Genomic DNA, 22521 nt, shown 5'->3' with positions numbered 1-22521 from the left:
GGTCAATTTCCTAGGTCCTGCCAGCAGAGGAGAGCCAGGAAACTGACCAGCACATTGCTGGTCAGTTTCCCTGGTCCTGCCAGCAGATGGGAGCCAGGAGCCCAGGTTGCCACCTGGTTGCCAGCTCCCCACTGCTCAAGAGTAACTCCCCAAGTTAGCTGAAAATTCAACTTACGTGGGGTTGCCAAGAACACAAACTCTGCATAAGTCGGGTGTCTACAGTGTTGCACTGTATCACATTTTACCAAATTACACTAATTTAACACAGTCTGGGGGGTGAAGAGTCCTTAAGCTCCCGAAAAGGCTTGAATTTTTCACCATGAAATTGGATTGGGCAGCTGGTCATTTCCTAATTACTCTGCATATCACTCGTGGTATGTGGTGGTATGGTTTTAACTTTGAATCTGTGGTTGATCTGAGGCAGTCTACTTGACTCCTAAACTATATGAAAGCGCCTTCTATCGTGTATGGGTTTTTGTCTTTACAACGTCCCATATTTGGCTCATCACTAAATATTTCCTCTATGAACTTGAAGTTCTATATATTGAAAAAAAAAGAAAAGAAATATTAATGATTAGTAGTTAATAAATCCTATTTCTGCTCATATTTAAATAGCTGGTTTTACTTATAGCCGTTTCATTGCCCACAACATGCTAGTGGGTAAGAAGCTCTTTGTTTATTGTGTACGTGTGGGTGTGAGAGAGAGAGAAAGAGGGAGAATGTTTCATCACAAATACTTAGTGTTAATGGGTAGTCTCTTGTTAGCCTGGAGAAATACAATAGTAGTTAATATGGGAACTTGGTTCCTCTGTTCCCTCTCTGCTGCTTAGTTAATCCCTTTCACTCCTTTTTCAATAGCTGGCACCACAGGTATATGAAAAATTGCTTTCCATGAGACTGTACTCTCATGATCATGGCTGTATTGTGATGTAGGAAAGTTTTAGGGGAACGGTTAAATAGAAAAGTGGTGATATCAGAAATCTTTCAAAACAGAATAAACAAGAAACAGATCCTTCCAGATGCATCTCCTACCTGACAGTTGTCCCCTTATTCATTGAATTCCCAATCTTGGTTCTCACCTCCAAAGTTTGTTCTATCAAAGACTGCCAAAGCCAACATACAACTGTCAGAATATGTATCTTCTGAGTGGTTTAAAATAAATAAAATGCTTCAAAATTTTAGATGTGATCAGTTGAATAGTGTATAGAAGTGGTTCTCAATCAGGGGCACATGTACACCAGGATTATTTTAGAGGTTTTGCAGTGAGTACATGGATTCATTTAAATATTTAAAAAGCACTAGTGAAAACAGTGCAAACTAAAATTTCATACAGTCAGTGACTTGTTTATACTGCTCTACATATCATACAATGAAATCTATGTACAATATTTATATTCCAGTTGATGTATTTATTACTATATGGTAAAAATGAGAACATAAGTAATTATTCAGTAATATTATGCTGTGAAGTTTTGGTATTTTTATGTCTGATTTTGTAAGTAATTTGCAAGTATTTCTTTAAATGAGGTGAAACTTGGGGGTACGCAAGAAAAATCAAACTCCTGTAAGTGGTGCAATTGTGTGGAAAGATTGAGAACCACTTGGCCATTTCTACACAGGCCACTTTCTTCAAAAGTGGCATGGTAATACACAGTCCAAAATATGCTAATGAGGTGTGGATGCAAATTTCCCGTGCCTCATTAGCATACGGTCATGTGATTTGGAGTCCGGAAGACCGTTCTTCCAGACTCCAAAACGCCGTTTAGCAGCGCAGCTCCCAGGGGGTCTTCCAGAAGGAAGTCCTTCTTCCAGAGGCCCCTTCTTCCCAAAAATTTTCGTGAAGAAGGGGCCTCCGGAAGAAGGACTTCCTTCTGGAAGCTCCCCAGGGGCCGTGCTTCTACACTGCATTGTGGAGTCCGGAAGAACGGTCTTCCGGACTACAAATGACGTGACCGTATGCTAATGAGGCACAGGGAATTTGTTATTTTCTAGCTCATTATAGGGGCTCTTTTACATACTTTACTTTTTCTAATTCTTGACTTCCCCCTCCACCTCCTTCTGCCCCTCTACTCTCTGATTAGCTCACCTTTATAAGAATTTTTCTGATTTGTCAACCTTGATTACTATTTTTGGTTCTCTCTGCCTTAAATATTGAGTCTGTTCTGGTCTGGCTATGGTCTGAAGAAGTGGGTCTGTCCCATGAAAGCTCACCACCTAATAAATCATTTTGTTAGTCTTAAAAGTACTACTGGACTGCTTTTTTGTTTTGATAGTATATAGACGAGCACAGCTGTCTCTGTTACTTTTCACCCTTCATACTACTTTTCATCCTCCTGTATACTTAGGACAGTTTCCAAGTTCCATCGGTTAGCCTTTAAGTGCCTGATTCTCACCTATGTCAAGGCTCTTCTACAGCAAGGGCAGTGAAAAGGGTTTAGATATAATTTGTACCAAACTAATTTATAGTCTAACAAGTGTAAAGGGTTGTAAATGAGATCAGCCCAAATTAAAGACTATTTCTTCATTAAAGCAGTGGAAGCAGTGGAAGAGTTGCTAATGAGCTAGATCATATTGACCTCCCGTGGTTCAGCAATTGCTCTCATTCAGCGCTGGTCAGATCTCAGGGGTGCCAGACTAGAGAGGTTCAATGTGTACTTATGTGTCTAAGTTAAATTTAAGCTCTTTGATGCCAGGACTGTCTTTTAGTGTGTTATTTATGGCATCATGTGGCGTGATGGTACCATATCCCTAGGCCATGCATGAATGCCCTCCTTGGGGAGGCTAGTCGTGTCAGCCCTGCTTCTTGTGCCAGAAGCCCTGCCCCTATCCCACCCCTTCTATTTCCTTGCGGCCACCATAGCCCTGACCCCCACTCCTGCTGCAGCCTGAGGAACCCTGGCCAAAGCACCCTGACCTTCAGGCTATTTCTGGACTGAGCTCCCATCTGACCTCTGGAGTGCTGGGTAGCTTGCCTGACCCCCGAACACCAGGCCCAATCCCTGGGCTGCCATTTGGCCTTGAGTGTCTATCTCACATCTGGGCCTCTGGCAAGACACTAAGCCCAGGCCACCTTCCATCCCTAACCACGGGCCTGGTCATTGGCTGGCCCACCTTATCCCTGATTGCCTGGGCACACCCTGGATACAGCCACCACAGGCTGCCTTTGGCTGCCATCTGGCCAAACCCCAGCTCCAAGCTACTGTCCAGAGCTGAATTCCTTCTGGCTTTAGGGGAGAAGGGGGAGCCAGGGTGGGCCTGGGTTAGTGGAGGCGTACCCGCCCCTGGGCTATGATACCCATAGCCCATTAATACAATATTTTTTGGTGACTGGGCATTCCAGTGAAAAACTGGACACCTGCAGCCCTAGATGGTGGGTGGCATGCATTGCTGCGCTGCTGTTTCAAAGAGGCTTTCCATACCTCATGGTCAGCAATCCAGAGAATGAATCAGATCACTGTGTTTTCCCTTTGGAGTAAAAACATGTTTTTCTTGAGTAAAGTACCAAAATAAATAGATAAATACAGAAAAATCCAGAAGAGGACCTAAAGTTTCATTTTGAATTAGGTTCTGAATTTGACAAACCCTGTACCTTTGAGAAGATATGTTTCTCTTGTAAGTTGAAAAGAAGAGCTGAAACGTTAAGGATTAAGCAGTGACACAGAAGAGGATGTGTGTCATGCAGAGCAAATGTTGCACCCTAAAGTTGTTTAGAAGCACTAAGTGAAGGTAAATGCCTTCACTTCTCCGTATGTAATGTTATCTCAGCGTGTCTGTTGCTCAGATATTTCGTAGAATAGCATTCTTTGAGCTCAGATTATTTTTAAAACATGTTTTCAATCCTTCTGCTGTTCAAAAGGTGTATATTTATGTAATCTTTCTGAGCTCTTTTACTCTATGGAGGTCTCCTGCACTGGAATGTCATACACCATTTTAATCTATCACACAAACTCTGTTTTTATATTTTATATCATGTAAATGGCAGTCACTACCTGTGAAAGATTTTTTCTTTCCATGTTACAAATTGTATATATCTACAGCTATGTCTACACTAGAAGCATTTACAGAGAAATCTCGACGGAACCTCCGTTGACAGATAGCAGCTTCAAGCAACTGCTCTGTTGAGAGACCTACCATACTGCACTGCCCTCTGGTGACAGAAAGTGGAATGGCAGTTCTGCAAACAGGGCTGCCCAGCAAAAGGAAGCCCTGTCAACAGTTGTGTCTGTGAACAGAACTCACCAGTGAAGACACAGCCTACGTCTGTTTGCATTTAACATAGGTGAAAAGACAGAGTGACAACAACCGTAAAATTTGTGCACCTCTATATTTCCACCGGGTTTTAAAAAAAAGATTGTAGCTCTAGAAAAGCCTTGTTAGATCATACAGTTCATTTCCATGGGAGTGAAGGATTTCCCCTTCCAGTACACTGGAATTTCAGGGCTCCTGTTTATTTTAAGTATCAAGTGATGAATGAGGCAATGCACTTAAAAATCATTCTACAGTCTATGCTCCATTTCTACTGCTATTCTAGGTTTCTGTCAGCATTCCTACCTCCCTAGTGTCCTCTCTCAGTGGATACATTACATTGTATTTTCTCCTTGGATTATTAAACTTACATTTTAAAAATTTAATCACTATTTGTTTTTGTTTGCCCATGTTTCTAATATCTCTTGGGATGGATCTACACAGCAAAGTTATTTTCAAATAACAGCCCTTATTTTTAAATAACTTTGCTAGCATTTACACAACAGAACCACTATTTTGAAATAGTGGTTGGCTTATTTTGAAATAGGTAAACCTCATTCCATGAGGAATAGCACCTATTTTGAATGTGTATTTTGAAATAGGTATGTTGCAATATGGACTGTGTAGACAAGGAATAGAGCCTGTTTTGAAATAAGCCATAGTGCGTCCAATGGCTCTGTTTTGAAATGGGCTCCGTTGTGTGTAGGCACTGTATTTCAGAACAGCTGAGGGCCTTTTTGAAATGTATTTTGTGTGTAGTAGTGTTATTTCTAAATAAGGTATTTTGGAATAGCTCCTGCAGGGCTGTGTGTACACTAGCAAGTTCTTTTGGAAAATCCAGCCCTTTTTCAAAAGGACACATGGACTACGTCGACACTACAGAGAGTTTTCGAAAGAGGCTCTTCCAAAAGAACTTATTTCAAAAGAATGTGTCCGCACACACAAAAGTGGATCAAAAGAAGTGATCTGCTTTTTGAAAGAGAGCATCCACACGGCACCCACTCTTTGGAAAGAATGGGCCAGGGATCGAAAATGAAGACTGTTCTTTTGAAAGAAGCTTTCGAAAGGGGGCACTCTTCCTGAAATGGGAAAGGAAGTGTGATTGCGAAAGGAAAGCCACATTCTTTCAATTTACTTTTGAAAGAATGCTTTTTGTGTGTAGACGTTCCATAGGCTATTTCAAAAGAGCCACCTTCTTTCAAAAAATCTCTCGAAAGAGCTTGCTAGCGTAGACACAGCCATGGAGCATCCACACACAAAAAGTGTTTTTCCGATCTGAAACTGAAAGAGCGCATCTCTTCTTGCAAAAGCCCTCTTCTTCTCCTGGAACAGGAAGAATGCCTTCTTTTGAAAGCTTCTTTCAATGAAAAGTGTGTGTTGATGCTCCGCAGGCCTTTTTTTTTTGAAAGAGCAGTCCTCATGGCACTGGATTTTTAATCCCTGTCCCATTCTTTCGGAAGAATGGGGGCCGTGTGGATACTCTCTGTGAAAAGAGCAGATTGATTTTTTTGATCTACCTTTTTGTATGTGGATGTGCTCTTTTGAAAAAACTTACTTTGGACAGTATCTTCCAGAACTTCTTTCGAACGATTGCTGGAGTGTAGACATAACGTAAGTTGTCTACTATTTTATTTTCCTGCCCTCACTGGTATTTTCAATGCCTTCTATTTTAATATCCAGTGAATTTAATTAGCAGTATGCTTTCGCCCGTTTTAAGACTCATTAATAAATGAAGATGTTCAATAAGAATGGACATAAAACCTGGTGTCTGCGGTGCCCACTAGACACCTTTTCCTGCAATTCTATGCACTACCATTTATCATTATTGTGTTTAATTTTCATCAGCTTTTAGTCCACATGAGAATTACCATCTAAGCCGATTTGAACTAATATTAAAAATAATTTCCAGCAGAGACAGTACTGTACTAAACTCTTTACTAAAATATAAATGTATGACTTCTGTAGCATTTTTGTCATACACTCATTTAATAATTCCATTAAAAATCCAGTTTCTATGCCCATGCTGTGATGGAAAAAGGAGAGTTGACCTTAGGGTATGTTTATACAACATTCTGCAGCCAGCATGAGTGAACCTCCTAGCCCCGCTTAATAGTAAGTGGGGTGGAAATCGATGAATTTTTAGAGCACAAGCACAAGCCACACTAGCCAAAATCTGCTGATACAAGTTGCAAGGCTTGCTCCTAACCTGTCCAAAATGTTATATAGACACATTCCATTGTACAAAAGACCACAACTAGATGTGAGCAGTTAGACTGAAATTAATATATTTAATAATAAGTTCTTCAATTAAAAAAAATTGACCCTAAGAATTTGGATGAATGTAGTGATGCTTTCTAACTTGCTATTTCATTGTCATAATATGGTTATGATAATCAAAATGCAATATTTACATATCTATTTAAATTTTGAGGTGTCATTAGATATGAAGTATAGCAGTACTTAGAGGATCCAACTATAAGCCCGTGACTACACTGGCCCTTACTTTTGGAAGGGCTATGGTAATGTGGCACTTTGTAATATGCTAATGCAGTGCTGCCATGAATATGCAACACCACATTAGCATAATGGCAGCCACGCGGGCTTCAAAACTGCCAGTTTCGAAATGCAGCCGCCTGTGTAGCCCCAGGGGCCTTTAGAAACAACCCCCACCCCGAATTTGAAAGCCCCTTCTTCCCAAAACCACATGGGAAGAAGGGGCTTTCGAAATCGGAGTCATTTTGAAAGGCCCCTGGCTATGAAGGTGGCATGCGTTTTAAAACCAGCAGTTTCAAAGTGCACACAGCTGCCATTATGCTAATGAGGTGTTGCATATTCATGGTAGCACCTCATTAGCATATTCTGAAGAGCCACATTGCCATAGCCCTTCTGAAAGGAGGGGCTAATGTGGCCACAGCCTATGTGATTTTCCTATTGCATTCATGATCTGAGGTTTTTCAAAAGATTTCAATCCTCAGTTCATTTATCTACATTATGCTCTATTTGAATATCCTAAAGCTATCAACTTGCACAAAAAGCTAAATCACAAAAGACAAAATATGAATATTTATTTTCTAGTCAAAGTGTTAGGAGAGTGTGAAGAAAATACAAAAGTAAATATACATAATAGAAAGCTAATATGCTTCACATTTAAAACTGAAATTATTAAAAATATCTCTTATTTTTGGATTGTTATGGTTTATATATCAATGCTTCTAACGCAGGTAGACTGATGAAGTCTGAGCAACAAATTTACCCTCTGTAGTTCTTTGCTGCCACCTTCTGTTTCTTCATCTGATTGCTGTTAATATTCTTTGAATTCTGAAAAACAAAGCTCTTAGAGCAAATTGTTTTTGTTTTTTTCTTCTCTTTTCTTTAAGCTAAAACAAAGTGAAGCCAATGCAGATACTAAAGAAAAGCTACCTTTGCGTCTACGTATATTTGAAAAATTTCCTAATAGGCCACAAATGGTGAAAATCTCCAAGCTTCCTTCAGATTTTACAGTTCCAAAAATAAGGTATGAAGTACATCCTTTTTTTATGTGCTATAGACTTGCTAATTACCAATGCACACAGTACTGTCAGGGATGTGTAACAATTTTCCTCCCAAAAATTAAGCAGATATTTTAAAAAGTCAGAATCAAAGCATGAGTGACTACTTTTGTCTTTCATTTGTACTTCCCCAAAAATATCACATCTTCTCTTGTTTACATGGCTGTAGTGTTCATGAAAGAAATGAAGAGCCCTGGAAGTTATTTAACTGGATGCAGGTAGAATATATTGGAAAAAGTATTCCTGCAGATGAGGAAGTAATTTCTCTTTAGGATCATTTGGGTTTTTTTAGCTTCTCTGCTTGGACTACCAGCAAAAGTTTTAACGATCAGTTCCAATGTGGGCTTTTTTAATGATCTGGTCATCTGAGTCCACCAAACCAGCTCTCATAGAATACTGAAGACCTGTCAGAGAATAAAACCTTTTATGACCTGCCTCGACTGGGTTTTCACTGGGGATAACTTTCCTTCCAAAAATGCCACCCAAAAACTCACAAGTCAGAGTCTGTGTTGTACTCATACTACGAGAGGAGAGAGGTAGGTGGCCTGGAGAGGAGGAGCCAGATGTAGTTCACTGAATCTCTGAAAGCTACCTGTAGGCTACGTCTACACGTGCCCCAAACTTTGAAATGGCCACACAAATGGCCATTTCGAAGTTTACTAATGAAGCGCTGAAATGCATATTCAGCGCTTCATTAGCATGCAGGCGGCCGTTGCACTTCGAAATTGACGCGCCTCGCTGCCGCGCGGCTTGTCCAGACAGGGCTGCTTTTTGAAAGGACCCCGCCTACTTCAAAGTCCCCTTATTCCCATGAGCTGATGGGAATAAGGGGACTTCAAAGTAGGGGGCGTCCTTTCGAAAAGGAGCCCCGTCTGGACGAGACGCGAGGCGCGTCAATTTCGAAGTGCAACGGCCGCCCGCATGCTAATGAAGCGCTGAATATGCATTTCAGTGCTTCATTAGTAAACTTCGAAATGGCCATTTGTGTGGCCATTTCGAAGTTTGGGGCACGTGTAGACACGGCTGTAGACTGCTATAGCCATCTGCAAATTTTCCCAAGGGACCTTTTGCCGGAGGAGAATAGCTGGAGCATAATACACTCTATCCACAACACTGTCTGCTCTGTGCCCAACCTCCCCCTACACCACTAGCTATGGAGAGCAAGGCATAAGAGATGACTGTGCCAACTCTGTGTCACTGGGGAGTCTCCTATGCTGGGAGCCTAGAGCCAGGCCAGGGGGCTTTCCTCCCATCTCCTATATCCAGGGCCAAATTATGAGAGGGGCAGTAGGGGCTTAGCTTGGAGCCCTGGGATGCAGCCACGAAAGCCCCTGTGTGCTGCATTCCTGGCTGGCTCTCTCTGGTGGGAGAGGGGAGGAGCGAGGAGGCTGCTCTGCACGCCACCTTTCCCCTTGCCCCTCAATCTGGAGCCACGTGGCCATGAGCGTAAGGAAGTTCTCTGTCCCTGTGCTTGCCTGCAGGCATTTTCCCTGCCTTTCCCATTGACCAGGAATCACGCCCAATGGGAGAGAGGGGGAGAGGGGGTGTTGGTGCCGCAAGTAAGCACAAGGTGATGCAGAGCCACCTGTTTCCCCTTACCAAGTGGGAGCTGCACAATGTACCTCAGTCCCTTGCCCCATCCTGCAGCCAGCCACTCTCCCATGCCCTACCGCATCCCCCCAGCCCACTCCTTCACCCTACCTCCTGCCCAGACCCTGCACCCCCACACCCACTCCTGCACTATGCATTTCCACCCGCAGCCTGCTCCCTAACAACCCCCTTCTGTACACTGAACCCCTCATTGTGGTCCCACCCTGGAACCTGAGGGGCCCCACAAAACCTACTAGCCCTGGGCCCCTAGAACAGTTACATCGGCTGTGTGTGTGTCATGCGAACTGTTCAAAAGAGCATCTGCTTCTATGGATGTGAAAGACAACACTGTTAAGTTTTAATGTAATGATCGGGTATATTTTATTGTGTTTCCTGAACTCCATCTGCGTACATAGTGAGGTTTTGCTTCTTTTTTAACAGAGTATCCGTGATCGTTGTATGTTTTGAATGGTTTTGCGTGATTTTTCTCTGTATTTTTTTCAAATGTACTAGTAGGTAGGTAATTGAGATCTGGTGTTGCTGCTAGCCATTGAAAAAAATCATCAAGCCATGGACTTGAGGATAAATCTTAAAATGTAAATCCATTGTACTGTGCGGAATTACCACCCCAGAGAATAAAACTAGCTTTCTTGTAAACAAAAATAATTTAAAAATCAAAAGACATCATATGTGAAATATGAAATTGTCAAAATACCTTAAAATTGGCATTCAAGGCTGCTTATATGAACAGATGCTGTTTGAAACATTGGTTCCTTACTGATAGTACCCATCCTTTGCATTATATCAATCTTTGGTTTGCTTCTAAGTAGCAATTTATATTATAAACTCAGAAAGAGCTTTAACCTGCTATATTTGATATCAGTAGCTAAAAATAAAATTAAATGTTATATTTAAAAAAATCAGATAAAAGACTGTTAGTAAAGACAGCAAACTTGTATTTGAAACTGTATTAAGTACCAAATTCAACTTAGTTATTTTTAAAAATTAAATCTAAATCTAATCACCTGGGTTGTCATCCTCTACACCATCAACTTCCACCTTGCTGCGGTTCTACCAGCTGTGACCCATTACGGAAAACAAGTATTAACTCTTCTCTGAATTTTTAGCAACAACATGTGGTATCTTTTTATTATTCTCAAGGGAAAGTTTCATGAAGCAGTTTATTGATCGTCAGCAGCAGGATACAAGCTGCTTGTTGAGGAGACTCCCTTCGGCATCTTCTTCCTCTTGTGACCACTCCAAAAGATCAGCAATTGAAGAAAACAAGTATATTGACCAAAAGGTAACATCCAGAGTACAGGACAATATATGCTCTACATTGTTTTAAACATCTGCTGTGAGCAAATGCCACAAATTGTACAATATGTCAAAATTTCAGAAATATCAGGCGTATAAAGCATTTAAGAGCTTTGTAAAAGATTACATTTAACTTAAGCTGTATAAAATACACAGTTTCTAATGCCAGAATGGTATTTGGCAGGTACCAAGACTGATAAACTGGGCTATAGCTGAGTATCCATGTGAGCATGGTGGAGAAAAGGGTAGCCAAGACACAAAATGTGAATGAGTGAATAAATGGAGATATACATCTCATAGAGCTGGAAGGGACCTTGAGCCCACTCCCCTGTGCAGAACTCAGTATTACCCCCCCTTTTTTAATTTATTTGCTCCAGATCCCTAATTGGCCCCCTCAAGGATTGATCTCACAACTCTAGGTGTAGCAAACCAATGCTCAAGCCACTGAGTTACCCCTCCACTGTGAATGTGTTTTGTTATAATCCTCTTTCCTGCAAGTGCTTTTCTCGTGGCCATTGGCTCCCATACTTTACAGTAACAAGCAATCCAGATTGGACTGCTATAACAGATCTGGCACCAATGAGAAGAATACACATGTGACGGTTAAAAATTATCCCCACAAAATAAAACACTAGATAAATATTGGGCTGGATCATAATCTCGTGTTAATGAATCAAAGGTTCATTATGAGGTCAGTGGAACTACACCACATTTTGCTGAGGATCTGTCCATTAACTTGTCGCAGGAAGCTTAGGCCCAGGATCTTCTGTCTGAAAACTTGAATAACCGAGTATTATAAACGAATAATAGGTAAATTATACAGATGAGTCGCAGTGTTTTCAGACAGTAACCTCCTAACCTCACCAAAGGCAGCTGAATGCTCAAATAAACATACCTGTTATTTCACCTCAGTTTTAATAGTCTTAATCCCTTTTCTGTTTTTAGATTTTGTTTCTGTTTTTTATAAGTAGTTACTCTCATTTGTTATTTTCCTCTGTTTTTCCACTGGACTGGTGATATCAGAAAGAGACAAGAGTCTGTGCATATGTGAAAAATAATAGTGAGTCACTTTATAAATTGAAAAATAGCTTTCTGTAATTCTCCACTGACAGGTCTCTACTACTCTCTGCAATAACAAAACTAGATTGTACAAATATCATGTTCCCTAAGTATGCTGGGATTGTGAGCAAGACATGGGTGATCACATGGCAGTGATTTTGTACCTATTAAAATAAAAACAAAGATATTTTTGTTTAAGATATTGCAGATCACCTTTAACACAGAATAGGATCTGATTTACAACCCCTAATAATTATCTGCTTGCTAATGATATCACAAAGATATTTTACAATAACACAACCCATATATAAGAAACTCAAAAATATCATCAAAAAGTATCATTTCCTTTAGGCTATGTCTACACTAGCCAAAAACTTCGAAATGGCCATGCAAATAGCCATTTCGAAGTTTACTAATGAAGCGCTGAAATACATATTCAGCACTTTATTAACATGTGGGCAGCCCCGGCACTTCAAAATTGACGAGGCTCACTGCCGCGCAGCTTGTCCAGACGGGGCTCCTTTTCGAAAGGACCCCAGCTACTTTTACAGAAATGCACATGCTCGTATACCATGTAAAATGAGAGAGTTCCTCATTAGCATATTTCAAAGTGGCTTATTAGCATGCCTCTTCTGAAAAGCAGGGGCTAGCGTAGCCACAGATAAAGGGTGTGTCTGCACTAGCATTCCTCTTTTGAAAGAGGCATGCAAATAGGGGAATCAAAAATGCAAATGAGATTCAGATTTACATACCTGTTGTCTCATTTGCATATTCTTCCTTTGAAAGAAGAAAAGCAGTGTAGACACAGCTGTTTCAAAAGTAAACCCCATCTTCAAAACAACCCTTCTTCCCATAAAAAATGGTTCTTTGAAGATGGGGTTTACTTTCAAAAGAGCCACCTCTACCCTGCTTATCTTCTTCCAAAAGAAGGTCTTTTGAAAAAGGAATGTGCAAATGAGGCACCAATATGTAAATCTGTGCCTCGTTTGCATTTCAGTTTCCCTTATTTGCATGCCTCTTTTGAAATAGGAATGCAAGTGTAGACACAGCCAAAGTTTACTAATCTTGATTATACACGGAGATGGACACCTAAATTGAATACATGTTAAATGAATAGTTTGTTCAATTAGATTTTCCAATTTAAAAATAGTAAAATGTTTGGTTTTTCTCATTATTCAGCCAGCTGTAAGAGCAAATACATTGAATTTCAGTTTGGAATTGAAAGACATTCTCAAATTATTTTTGTACTGTTCACCCAACTCTAGTTATGCAGCCATTAAATTCTGTTGACTTAGTGGATAGATGCAAACATGAGTAACATTTCTAATCAGACATTGCATGCAACTGGGTATTTACACATTCGTGCAAAAAGTAAGAGGACACGAGACTGGATTAAGTTATAGCAATTACTATTGCTTTCTGTGGTTACAGTTGCCATGGCAACCTCACATTTGTATAAACCAATTTTCTTAAAAATGCCTTATCCTTAAAGCAAGCATGAAATGGTTGCTTTAAAAATACACTGTATGTGTATTTTACATTCCTGTGTCAAAAAGTAATGTTACTAAACACTTAATTGATACCAAGGCATCATAGAATATATCCCAGAGCTGCTTGATGACTTCAGAAGTTTTTCACCTCTTCTTTGCACTGAGGATGAAAGTGCAAAAGTCAGGTTTGCTATAAGTCATTCAATTTTCCCCTACCTTGTAGTGTCTGTAAAGTGGCTAACAGTTCCATTTCCTCTTTGGATTATGTCAGCATTTCTGTGTTCCACCCCTACCGCAGCACTTAATTTATATTACTTATTTGTTTACTTCCATCTGAGAGATTTTCTTTCCTTTTTCTCTCTAAAGTATAGTGACATATTTACTGACATTTATATTCAGTATCCAAGTGACATGCAATTCACGACAATATGAATCACAGTTTATCTCCTTTGGTCTCCTGTAAAGTTGAGACTGCAAATAAATCTTCTCAGTATCGAAGTTATTTATTTCTCTTCCAGGATTTTCTCAAGTTTTAAGTGGGAAATGAGCTTGTATTGCACTTTACCTTTATGACCCAAATACCTGTTCCAAAACTTTGGTTATGTGTGACCATTCGTATGTAGGAAACAGTATCATCTTACCAAAATGGCAGAAACCTTGAATATTCCTATGACGGTAATTTATCTATGTGAAATATTATTCTGCATAAGGTATACTTTCCTCAAAGAAACCTAATAATCTGGCCATGACTTCTGACAAAATGTCTTTACCCATACACATTATCATAAGCTGATAGCAACAGTTGATTTGAAGCTTTATCATCTCACAAATCTCTCAGAAACTATAATAAGTTCCCTAAAATAGTTCTCAATCCTACTCCTCACTTTTTGGAAACGACTATTTTCCTATGTAGATTTTTATTTTCACTTCTTCCATCTGAAATATCAAAACCCCTGGTATTTCACAACATCTGCTGTAAAGGTAATAGGATTCTCAATAGAAGAAGGAGGGGATGAAGAGAAAAGGGGTATGAGAAGACCGGTAGGTACTGTTTGACTTACCTACAAGACATTTGGTCATGTACTCGTTCATCTTCGGCTTTGATTGGTGAGAAGCAGCTGGATGGGACAGGATCAAGGAGAAAAATGGAGGAAGGGAAATCCAAGTAGCAAGTTTCAGGACTTTGGAGTTAAAGAGGGAAAGAGAAGTAGGATGAGAGATAAAAGAGGAACAGTAGGTAGAACTGAAGGAAGTTTATTACAAGCTGGGCCTAGAATTATAGTCAGTACAACTAGCATTTTCTGTTCCATAACAACACACTGTGAATGTGATCAGCTGTCTCATTTTGTGCCTTTCAAATGCTTTTGTCCCCTACAGTGACACTAACCATGCATGTCCAGTGCCCGTAGGGCCTGGTTCTCTTTACACTAAGGCACCTTTGCACTGCTGGAGTCAGTGTATGTAGAAATCCGGTATTCAGTATTAAAAGCCATTAACTTTTCATATAAACACAGATTACTGGTGGACTATTAGCCATGGATATAAATACATATTTTGAATCCAATTCAGAGCTCATATTTTGCACATTAATGTACTTAAAACATAAGTGGTTATAATTTCAGTGAATGTCAGTAAATAAAGGATGTTCTTCAGGGTGTAAGGGTATAATTCTCAGTTACTCCGGTGCAATGCTTGGGGCAGAGGCAGACATGGGAGACAGAGGGGTTTTAAGGAAATTTTAAGTGCAGTCCTTCTAATCTAGGGGGTATATACTCCTTATTATATTCCTATCCAACCTTAGCATAGCCTCAGGGCTCCTCTAATTTACACTTGGCTTCTTGTGGCTCTCTTTGGGCCTTAGGAAGCAGAAAATAGCCATGGTGCAACTCAGCCACAGCTCTGATGCTGCAATTCTCCCTCTGTGCTGGGGACCCAGAGCAAGCCCATGAAGAGCCCTTGTGCTATGTCTAGGGCTGGGCAGGCTCTTTGCAAGAGCAGTATTCTCAGGGAGGGATTTCTGTTCACTTTAAGTCCTTTTTATGTTGCCACACCAAAGCAAAAAGGCCTTATTATAACTGACAGCAGGACCCTTTAGATGGATCTGGACATTTTCTTTTCCTTAAATGTTACCATAGATATGCTTTAAGTCAGAATTACGTGAGTGAAAGTGGTTTCTGAATACACAGGGCCAGAATCTTCAGTGTGGTCTCGGTGCATGGGATGGGCATACAATGAGACATATGGAAGGAAATTGTTTGCCTGAGGAGTTTTCAGAAAGGTGACTGAGGATGCTCCCAAGGCAGCTATTTATACTTGGGCCAAGGGACTTTGTTTTGTTGTTGTTGTTGCTTTTTTGTTTTTGTTTGTTTGTTTGTTTTGCTTATTGTGGACATAAGTCAAAATTGCCAGCTGAGCTCAATGGATTTGCAAACTAGGTACAGGCCGCCTAGTAAGATTCATGCTCTGAAAATTCTAAACTTCCAGCTCGACAGATGCTTGCCTATTTTTCCTCCTAATGCCTAGTCAGGGCTTCCGAGGCTGCCTGTAGAAAGCATCCCAAGATAAATGCTAACGGAAGAAAGAGTATTAGTGAACAAAAACGCAAGTACAAGTGTGTGGAGCCACAGAAAATTGTATCTGATAAATATATAGGGAGGGAATACAGAAAGGATGGAAGAAATGGATTGGGAGAATTACAGTTATGGCAATAATCAGATGCTACTTATGGTGGGTTGGAGCTGCAGGGATTGGCCATGTGGTGTTCACTTTCACTTCCACCTATGCATGATAGGGACCCTAGTTTGCTAGGAAGTGTCCAGCATCGACTGGGCATCAGATGTGAATGGCCAGTGCTTAGAAATTAAAAAGGAGAATTGATTGTTGCTGCAGGGAGGGGGAGGGGAATGAGTGGTTAGAAGGAGGTTGCACTTCAGCGAGAGGAACTAGTGGCAGAGATTGAGGCAGAGTTGTAACAAAAACATTTTTTAAAAAAATCTGGAAACACATTCCTTTGCTTGCAACAAAGCTCATCTGTTCAGGTAATATAAAGCTTTAACAAGATCCATCAGAGCTGCAGAAAATATACCACAAACCTCGAATCAAAGTGACAAAAAACTGCCCAGAATGCATTCCACAAGGCAAACCCTGTCAAAAATCCAAGGTAGGAACAAGCTTACTCAATACTGGTATCTCATCTTTGGCCCACACAGAACAGCACGTAACTGTTAAATCCTATTTCAAAATAGACTTCTAAAATGATCTTCCTGAGTGTCTGGCTTAATACATACACCTATTCGTGTGTAGATTTATAAAAAGTGGATAAAGCATGGAGCACTGGAGTAATGTGTTCCTGGTAACCTGTGCTGAATACCAGGCAGGTGAGTTTTGTACCAGCTATAGTTTTTTTCAGGTTCCTTGGCCTCCTTCCAAGATGTGATTCCGCTGATGCCTATTAAAGTTCAAAGGTCTGGTACAAAAACATTAACCTGTTGATGAGCCTGATCCAGCAAGGAGCTGAGCACCCTTTAGAAGGAGCCACGTGTTCAATTTAAGCAGGAGTTGAGGGCTATCAACACCCCACAAAAAGCATTTAGCATTTCATAGGATTTGATCCAAATGCAACCAAATATCTTATTGCAGATTCACAAATTAAGGACAATCATAGTAATATAGGAGCTTTAGGGTTCTACATCATAATGATGATTCAACTAACCCAACATCCTGCATCCAGCATTGGCCAATGTCAGGTGCTTTGAACAAAGGTACAAGAAACTTCATACTGGAATGACCTGTCCACAGAGGAAGTTTCTTCCTAACCCTTCTAATTACTTACGAATGTAGAAGGCCACCTTCCTGGAGCTTTGTGTGTGGCTCACCCCCACCCTCCAGAGACAGGACACCTGGCTGCATCCCATCATCCTTGTGGAGAAACAGGTTGCAGTCGCCCTCTGGAAGCTCACCCCGCCCCCAACAGCAACCAGTTTGGCATGGGGAAGTCCATAGGTAAGGCACTCTCAGGCATTGCACCCCTGCATTGGTGGGATGTCCTGCCAAAAGGGAGACCATCGGGAAGTGGGGTCTAGGGTGCAAGGGTTGGTGTTTGTAGCTGTGACCCGTGTCCCCCCCCCACCCTGGGAGGAAGACCTCCCTCCTTCTCTCCACTGTGTTGTGGAGACTTGGGGAACATTGTGCTCCCCCGTGACCAGTCAAGTCAGGAGGCACCTTAACTGTGCCTTCAGACAGCCTTCAGATGGCCAAAGGCATGCTCCACCTGGTTCTGTGCCCAGTTGAGCCAGACATTAAAGCATTCCTGGAACAGAGCTCCACAGCTGGTCATCCTACTGTCCTATGACCAGCTGGTCCCACCAGTCTGAACTGATGCTGTACCTCCAGACCCACCTGGTCACCCAGGGGAGTGAGCATAGGTGGGGCCCTGGGGCACCGAGAGCATGCTTTTCAGTCTTGGTGTCAGCTGTGTCCCCCCAGAGGAGGGAGAGGACAGCCATGATCATGGTGATCAGCAGCTCGAGCAGCAGAGAGGGTCCAGTGCAAGCCTGGGGGCAGCTCTAGCACCATGGCTTTCTGGGATGCACAAACTCACAGAAAGAGTGTGAGCCCTGCAGTAGCTGTGCTGCCTGTCATGGAAGTAGGCAAGCCTCAGCATGGGCAGGGAAGGTGGGCAGGGGAGTCCCTTTAAGGAAGCACCCGGCCAGGGCTCCCAGAATAGCGTGCCGTCCAACCTGTCCGACAGGGTTCTGGGTTCCATTTTGTCAGAAAAGCAGCCAGGCAGTTTGGCCACTCTCTGTTAACAGAGCGGATCACTTTTTCGATCTGCTTTTTAATGTGGTTGCAATCCACTGACACAAGTTTTGTCAGAAGATCTCTTCCAACAGTAATGTTTGTCAACAGATCACTCTGGTGTAGATGTAGCCTGACAGTAGTGAAATGTGCAAACACTTCTTGGAGGAACATTAGAAATAAGTCAGTGATTTCCTCATCCTGTGTTCTCCGGCAGCACTGCACAAATAAATTCTTGGGAACTGAGAGAAGATCCCTGGTAATGCTTTCCTGGTAGCATGTGTTTTCCATGACATCCAACAGAAATCTTTTTATCATGAAGCTTTAAAAGTGGTTTGTTGACCTGTCACAGCAGCTCTGCTCCAATGAAAGTAACCTGCAGGAGTTTTTTTTAACAAAAGTTCTTAAGAACACATTTAACAATAATCAGATGTTGTAGACAAAAGCAGAGAACTTTCTTCCACTGAGAAAGAATAATGCAATACAGTAAAAGGTATGCAACATTGTAGTAATTTCACTATGAACATTTATGGGCTGCATAAAAACAAATAAATAAGAACCAATAACTATATGCTTATGGAGTGTTCAAAGCACTTTAAAGTATGTATTAAAACAAAACAGCTGCATAAGTCAGTATAAGCTAAAATGAGCTTAATATAGTACAGTATACATACTTAAACCCTGATCATATTATCCAGTGTTGTCTTTTCTACATTACAGATATTAATAATTTCCTCTGCACAATTCAGAAGCCCTGCAGGCATCACAAGATTTTAATTCCCACACTCCTTAGCCTTGTCTACACTAGCCAAAAACTTCGAAATGGCCATGCAAATGGCCATTTCGAAGTTTACTAATGAAGCTCTGAAATACATATTCACCTCCTCATTAGAATGCTGGCAGCCGCGGCACTTCAAAATTGACGCGGCTCACCGCTGCACAGCTTCTCCAGATGGGGCTCCTTTTCAAAAGGACCCCGCCTACTTCGAAGTCCCCTTATTCCCATCTGCTCATAGGATTAAGGGGACTTCGAAGTAGCCGGTGTCGTTTCGAAAAGGAGCCCCATCTGGACGAGCCACACGGCGGTGAGCCGCATCAATTTCAAAGTGCTGCGGCTGCCCGCATGCTAATGAAGCGCTGAATATGTATTTCAGCGCTTCATTAGTAAACTTTGAAATGGCCATTTGCATGGCCATTTCGAAGTTTTTGGCTAGTGTAGACGTAGCCCTTAGGTACCAGCAGGCCACATGAAGCACTAATCATTAAACCCAATGGCTCTGTCTACCCTAGCACCCCCCTTTCAAAAGGGGGATGCTAATGAGGAACTTTGGGAGAGGGACTCCGTGTAGATGAGCCGCACACAATCGAAAGCAGCGTTTTCAAAGTGCTGCAGCCACTATTATGTTAATGTCATTGCAGCACCTTATTAGCATATCCCAAGGTGTCTCATTAGTATCGCCCTTTTGAAAGGGGGCTGCTAGCGTAGACATAGCCAATATGTTCTCTCTCAAAATGCCATTGCATTTTTTTTCTGTGACGCTAAATTTTGAAACTGGAGTGAGAAGCATCTTGGTGTAATTATTCAATATATAAAATAACTTGAGAAAAATACTTAACATGTAAAAAACAGGAATGCTTTCCTGAATGAGATTTTTTTCAATGGGACTATTAGTATCTGAAATTGCTCAATCTCTTTGATGATACTTAATTGAATCTCAGTTTGCTGCCTCTAAATATGAGAAATTGACAATTTAAATACAGGTTGAGCCTCTCTAATCTGGCACCCTCAGACCTACTGGATGAGAAAATTTGCTGGCCCATGGGAGCTCAGTATTGTTTATCAGCATTTGCAACACTTTCACTGCTTGCTTGTCTCCTAGATGTTTAAAGGTAAATTACAGCTAAAAAATAGCACCGAACACTGAGACCCAGGACTGGTGGCTGCAAACAAATTTTATGGGACCACAGGAGTTAATAAATTTGAATGTTTTTTGATTTACAAAATACTCTGCCACTGATATATACATAGAAGAATTATGAAACCATAGAAAATAAGAGTTGGAAGAGACCTCAGGGGGTCATCAGGTACAACCCCCTGCTCAGAATAGGACCAACCCCAACTAAATCATCCCAGCCAGGGCTTTGTCAAGCCAGGCCTTAAAAATCTCTAAGGATGGAGATTCCACCACTTTCCTAGGCAACCCATTACCGTGCTACGTATGGCAGTTATCAGCATCATAGGAATACAGAGCTGGAAGGAACCTTGAGAGGTTATCGAGAACAATTCCAGGTGCTGAGGAGGGCCCATATAAACCTACTTGTTCACAGAAACCTCCAATTGTTGGAATTCCACAGCCTCCCGTGGAAGCTTATTCCCATACTTTCCTATCTTTATAACTAGAAAGCTTTTCTTAATATCTAACTTAAATCTCCCTTGTTTCAAATTAAACTGATTACTTCTTGTTATATCCTCAGTGAACATGGAGAACAAATTATCACAGTCTGCTGACAGTCTTCAATGTATTTTCAGACTGTTATTAGGTCCCCCTTCATTCTTCTTTTCTGAAGACTAAATATGCCCAGTTTTTCTAACCTTTTCTCATAGTTCTGAAAAACTTTTATCATTTTTTCTTGCTCTCCTCTGGATTCCTTCCAGTTTGTTTACATCTTTCCAGAACTGGAGAGGGTATTCCTGTTGATGTCTTTTCAGTGCTGACTAGAGTGATACAACTGCTTCTTATGTATTACGTGCAACATTCCTGTTACTGTACCCCCCGGATGTTATTAGCCTTCTTTGCAAATGCATCACATTGTTGACCTATATTCAATTTGTGATCCACTATGACTCCTAGATTCTTTTCAGCAGTACCACCATCTAGCCAGTTATTTCCTATTTTGTAGTCATGCATTAGATTTTTCCTTCCTAAGAAAGATAATTTTCACTTGGTTACTGAATTTCATGGTCAGGCAATTCTCCAGTTTGTGAAAATCCTTTTGAATTCTAATCCCCTCCAGATCCTTCCTGTTCAGTGTCATCTTCACATTTTATTGGCATACACTGCACTCCATTACCTAAGTCATTAATGAAAATATTGAAGATTATCAGATCTAGGACTAACTCCCAGAGGATGCCACTAAATATACCCTCCCAGTTTGACATGGAATCATTGATAAATACTCTTTGAGCATGGTCTTTCAACAAGCTGTGCACCCACCTTGTAGTAATTTCATCTAGACCACTGATGATCTTGTCACATGGGACAGTATCAAAAGCCTTACTAAAATCAAAATATATCAAAGTCTACTTCTTTCCCCCATCCACTAGGCCAGTAACCCTATCAGAGAAAGAATTGGATTTGGGGTGGTTGTTGTTTTTTGGTTTGTTTTTTTTTGAGAGTTTTGTTCTTCACAAATCCATGCTATCTGTTCTTTATAATTCTTTATCCTGTAGGTGCTTACAAATTGTTTATTTAATAATTTGTTCTAATACCTTTCCAGGTTTCAAAGTTAACTGCTCTAAATTTGTGGGTCTTCCTTGTTTCCCTTTTTAACGATAGGTGTTGTGTTTCCCTTTCTCCGTTACTGTGGTACCTCAAGCATCCTCCATGAGTTCTCCAAGATAATTTGCTATTATTTCTGACATTGCTTCAGTTAGTTTCTTAAAAGACGTAGGATGAATTTCATCAGGCCCTGTTGACTTAAATATATCCAACTTATCTACATATTTCAACCTTGTTTTTCCATATTTTGCCTTGCATTCTTTCCTCCTTGTTAATATTAAGTGTGTTGAGTATCTGATCACAATTAACCTTACAATGAAGACTAAGTCAAATTAAACATTGAACATCTCAGCCTTCTTGGTATCATCAATGATTAGACTTCTCTCCCCAATATGTAGAGACTTTTCTTCATCTTTCTCTTGCTCCTAATGTAATTAAAGAACTTCTTATTGCCCTTTTATGTTCCTTAAAAGGTGTAACTCATTTTTTGCCATACCTTCTTGATTTTATTTCTGCATGCATGTGCTATTCTTTTTACTCCTTGGCAATTCATCCATGTTTCTACTATTTACAGAGTTATTTGTTGATTTTCTGGTCCCTGAAAAGAGCTCCTGATAGAGTCATATCAGCCCTAGTATTCCACCTATCTTTCTTTTGTATTGAGATAGTTTGCAATTTTGCCTTTAATATAATCTTCTTGAGAAACTGCCAGCTCTCTTGAACTCCCTTTTCTCTTAGATTTTTTCCCCCAGCATTTTACCGACCAGTTCCCTGAGTTTGTTTGATTTTCTGAATTACTTATTCTGCTTCTGTTACTCCTTCCATTTTTTAGTATAATAAATTCATCATTTCTTGATCACTGTCATCCCAGCTGACTTCCAACTTTAGATTTGCTTCACATAGGCTATTGTCTAGTTACTTATACCACTTCCTGATGTAAACTGTTGTTCCCAATACATTGGAAATTTTGTGTTT

The 22521-nt window shown here is 40.8% G+C and overlaps 1 protein-coding gene across 4 annotated transcripts in view; it reads left to right on the top strand.

The window, feature by feature from the left end:
- Window positions 1–22521, top strand: part of NALCN (sodium leak channel, non-selective) — a 398131-nt gene that overhangs the window by 295500 nt on the left and 80110 nt on the right. For all 4 annotated transcript variants that reach the window (XM_074983150.1, XM_074983148.1, XM_074983149.1 and 1 more), the window contains 2 exons: window positions 7623–7759; window positions 10545–10686. In XM_074983150.1, coding sequence (XP_074839251.1) covers window positions 7623–7759; window positions 10545–10686 — 279 coding nt within the window. The remainder of the gene's footprint in view (window positions 1–7622; window positions 7760–10544; window positions 10687–22521) is intronic.

This window comes from Carettochelys insculpta, chromosome 1 (genome assembly GCF_033958435.1).
Source record: "Carettochelys insculpta isolate YL-2023 chromosome 1, ASM3395843v1, whole genome shotgun sequence".
In the NCBI taxonomy this organism is placed as follows: domain Eukaryota; kingdom Metazoa; phylum Chordata; order Testudines; family Carettochelyidae; genus Carettochelys; species Carettochelys insculpta.
The sequence above is the reverse complement of the archived record's forward strand: the minus strand, read 5'-3'. Positions and strand labels throughout refer to the sequence as shown.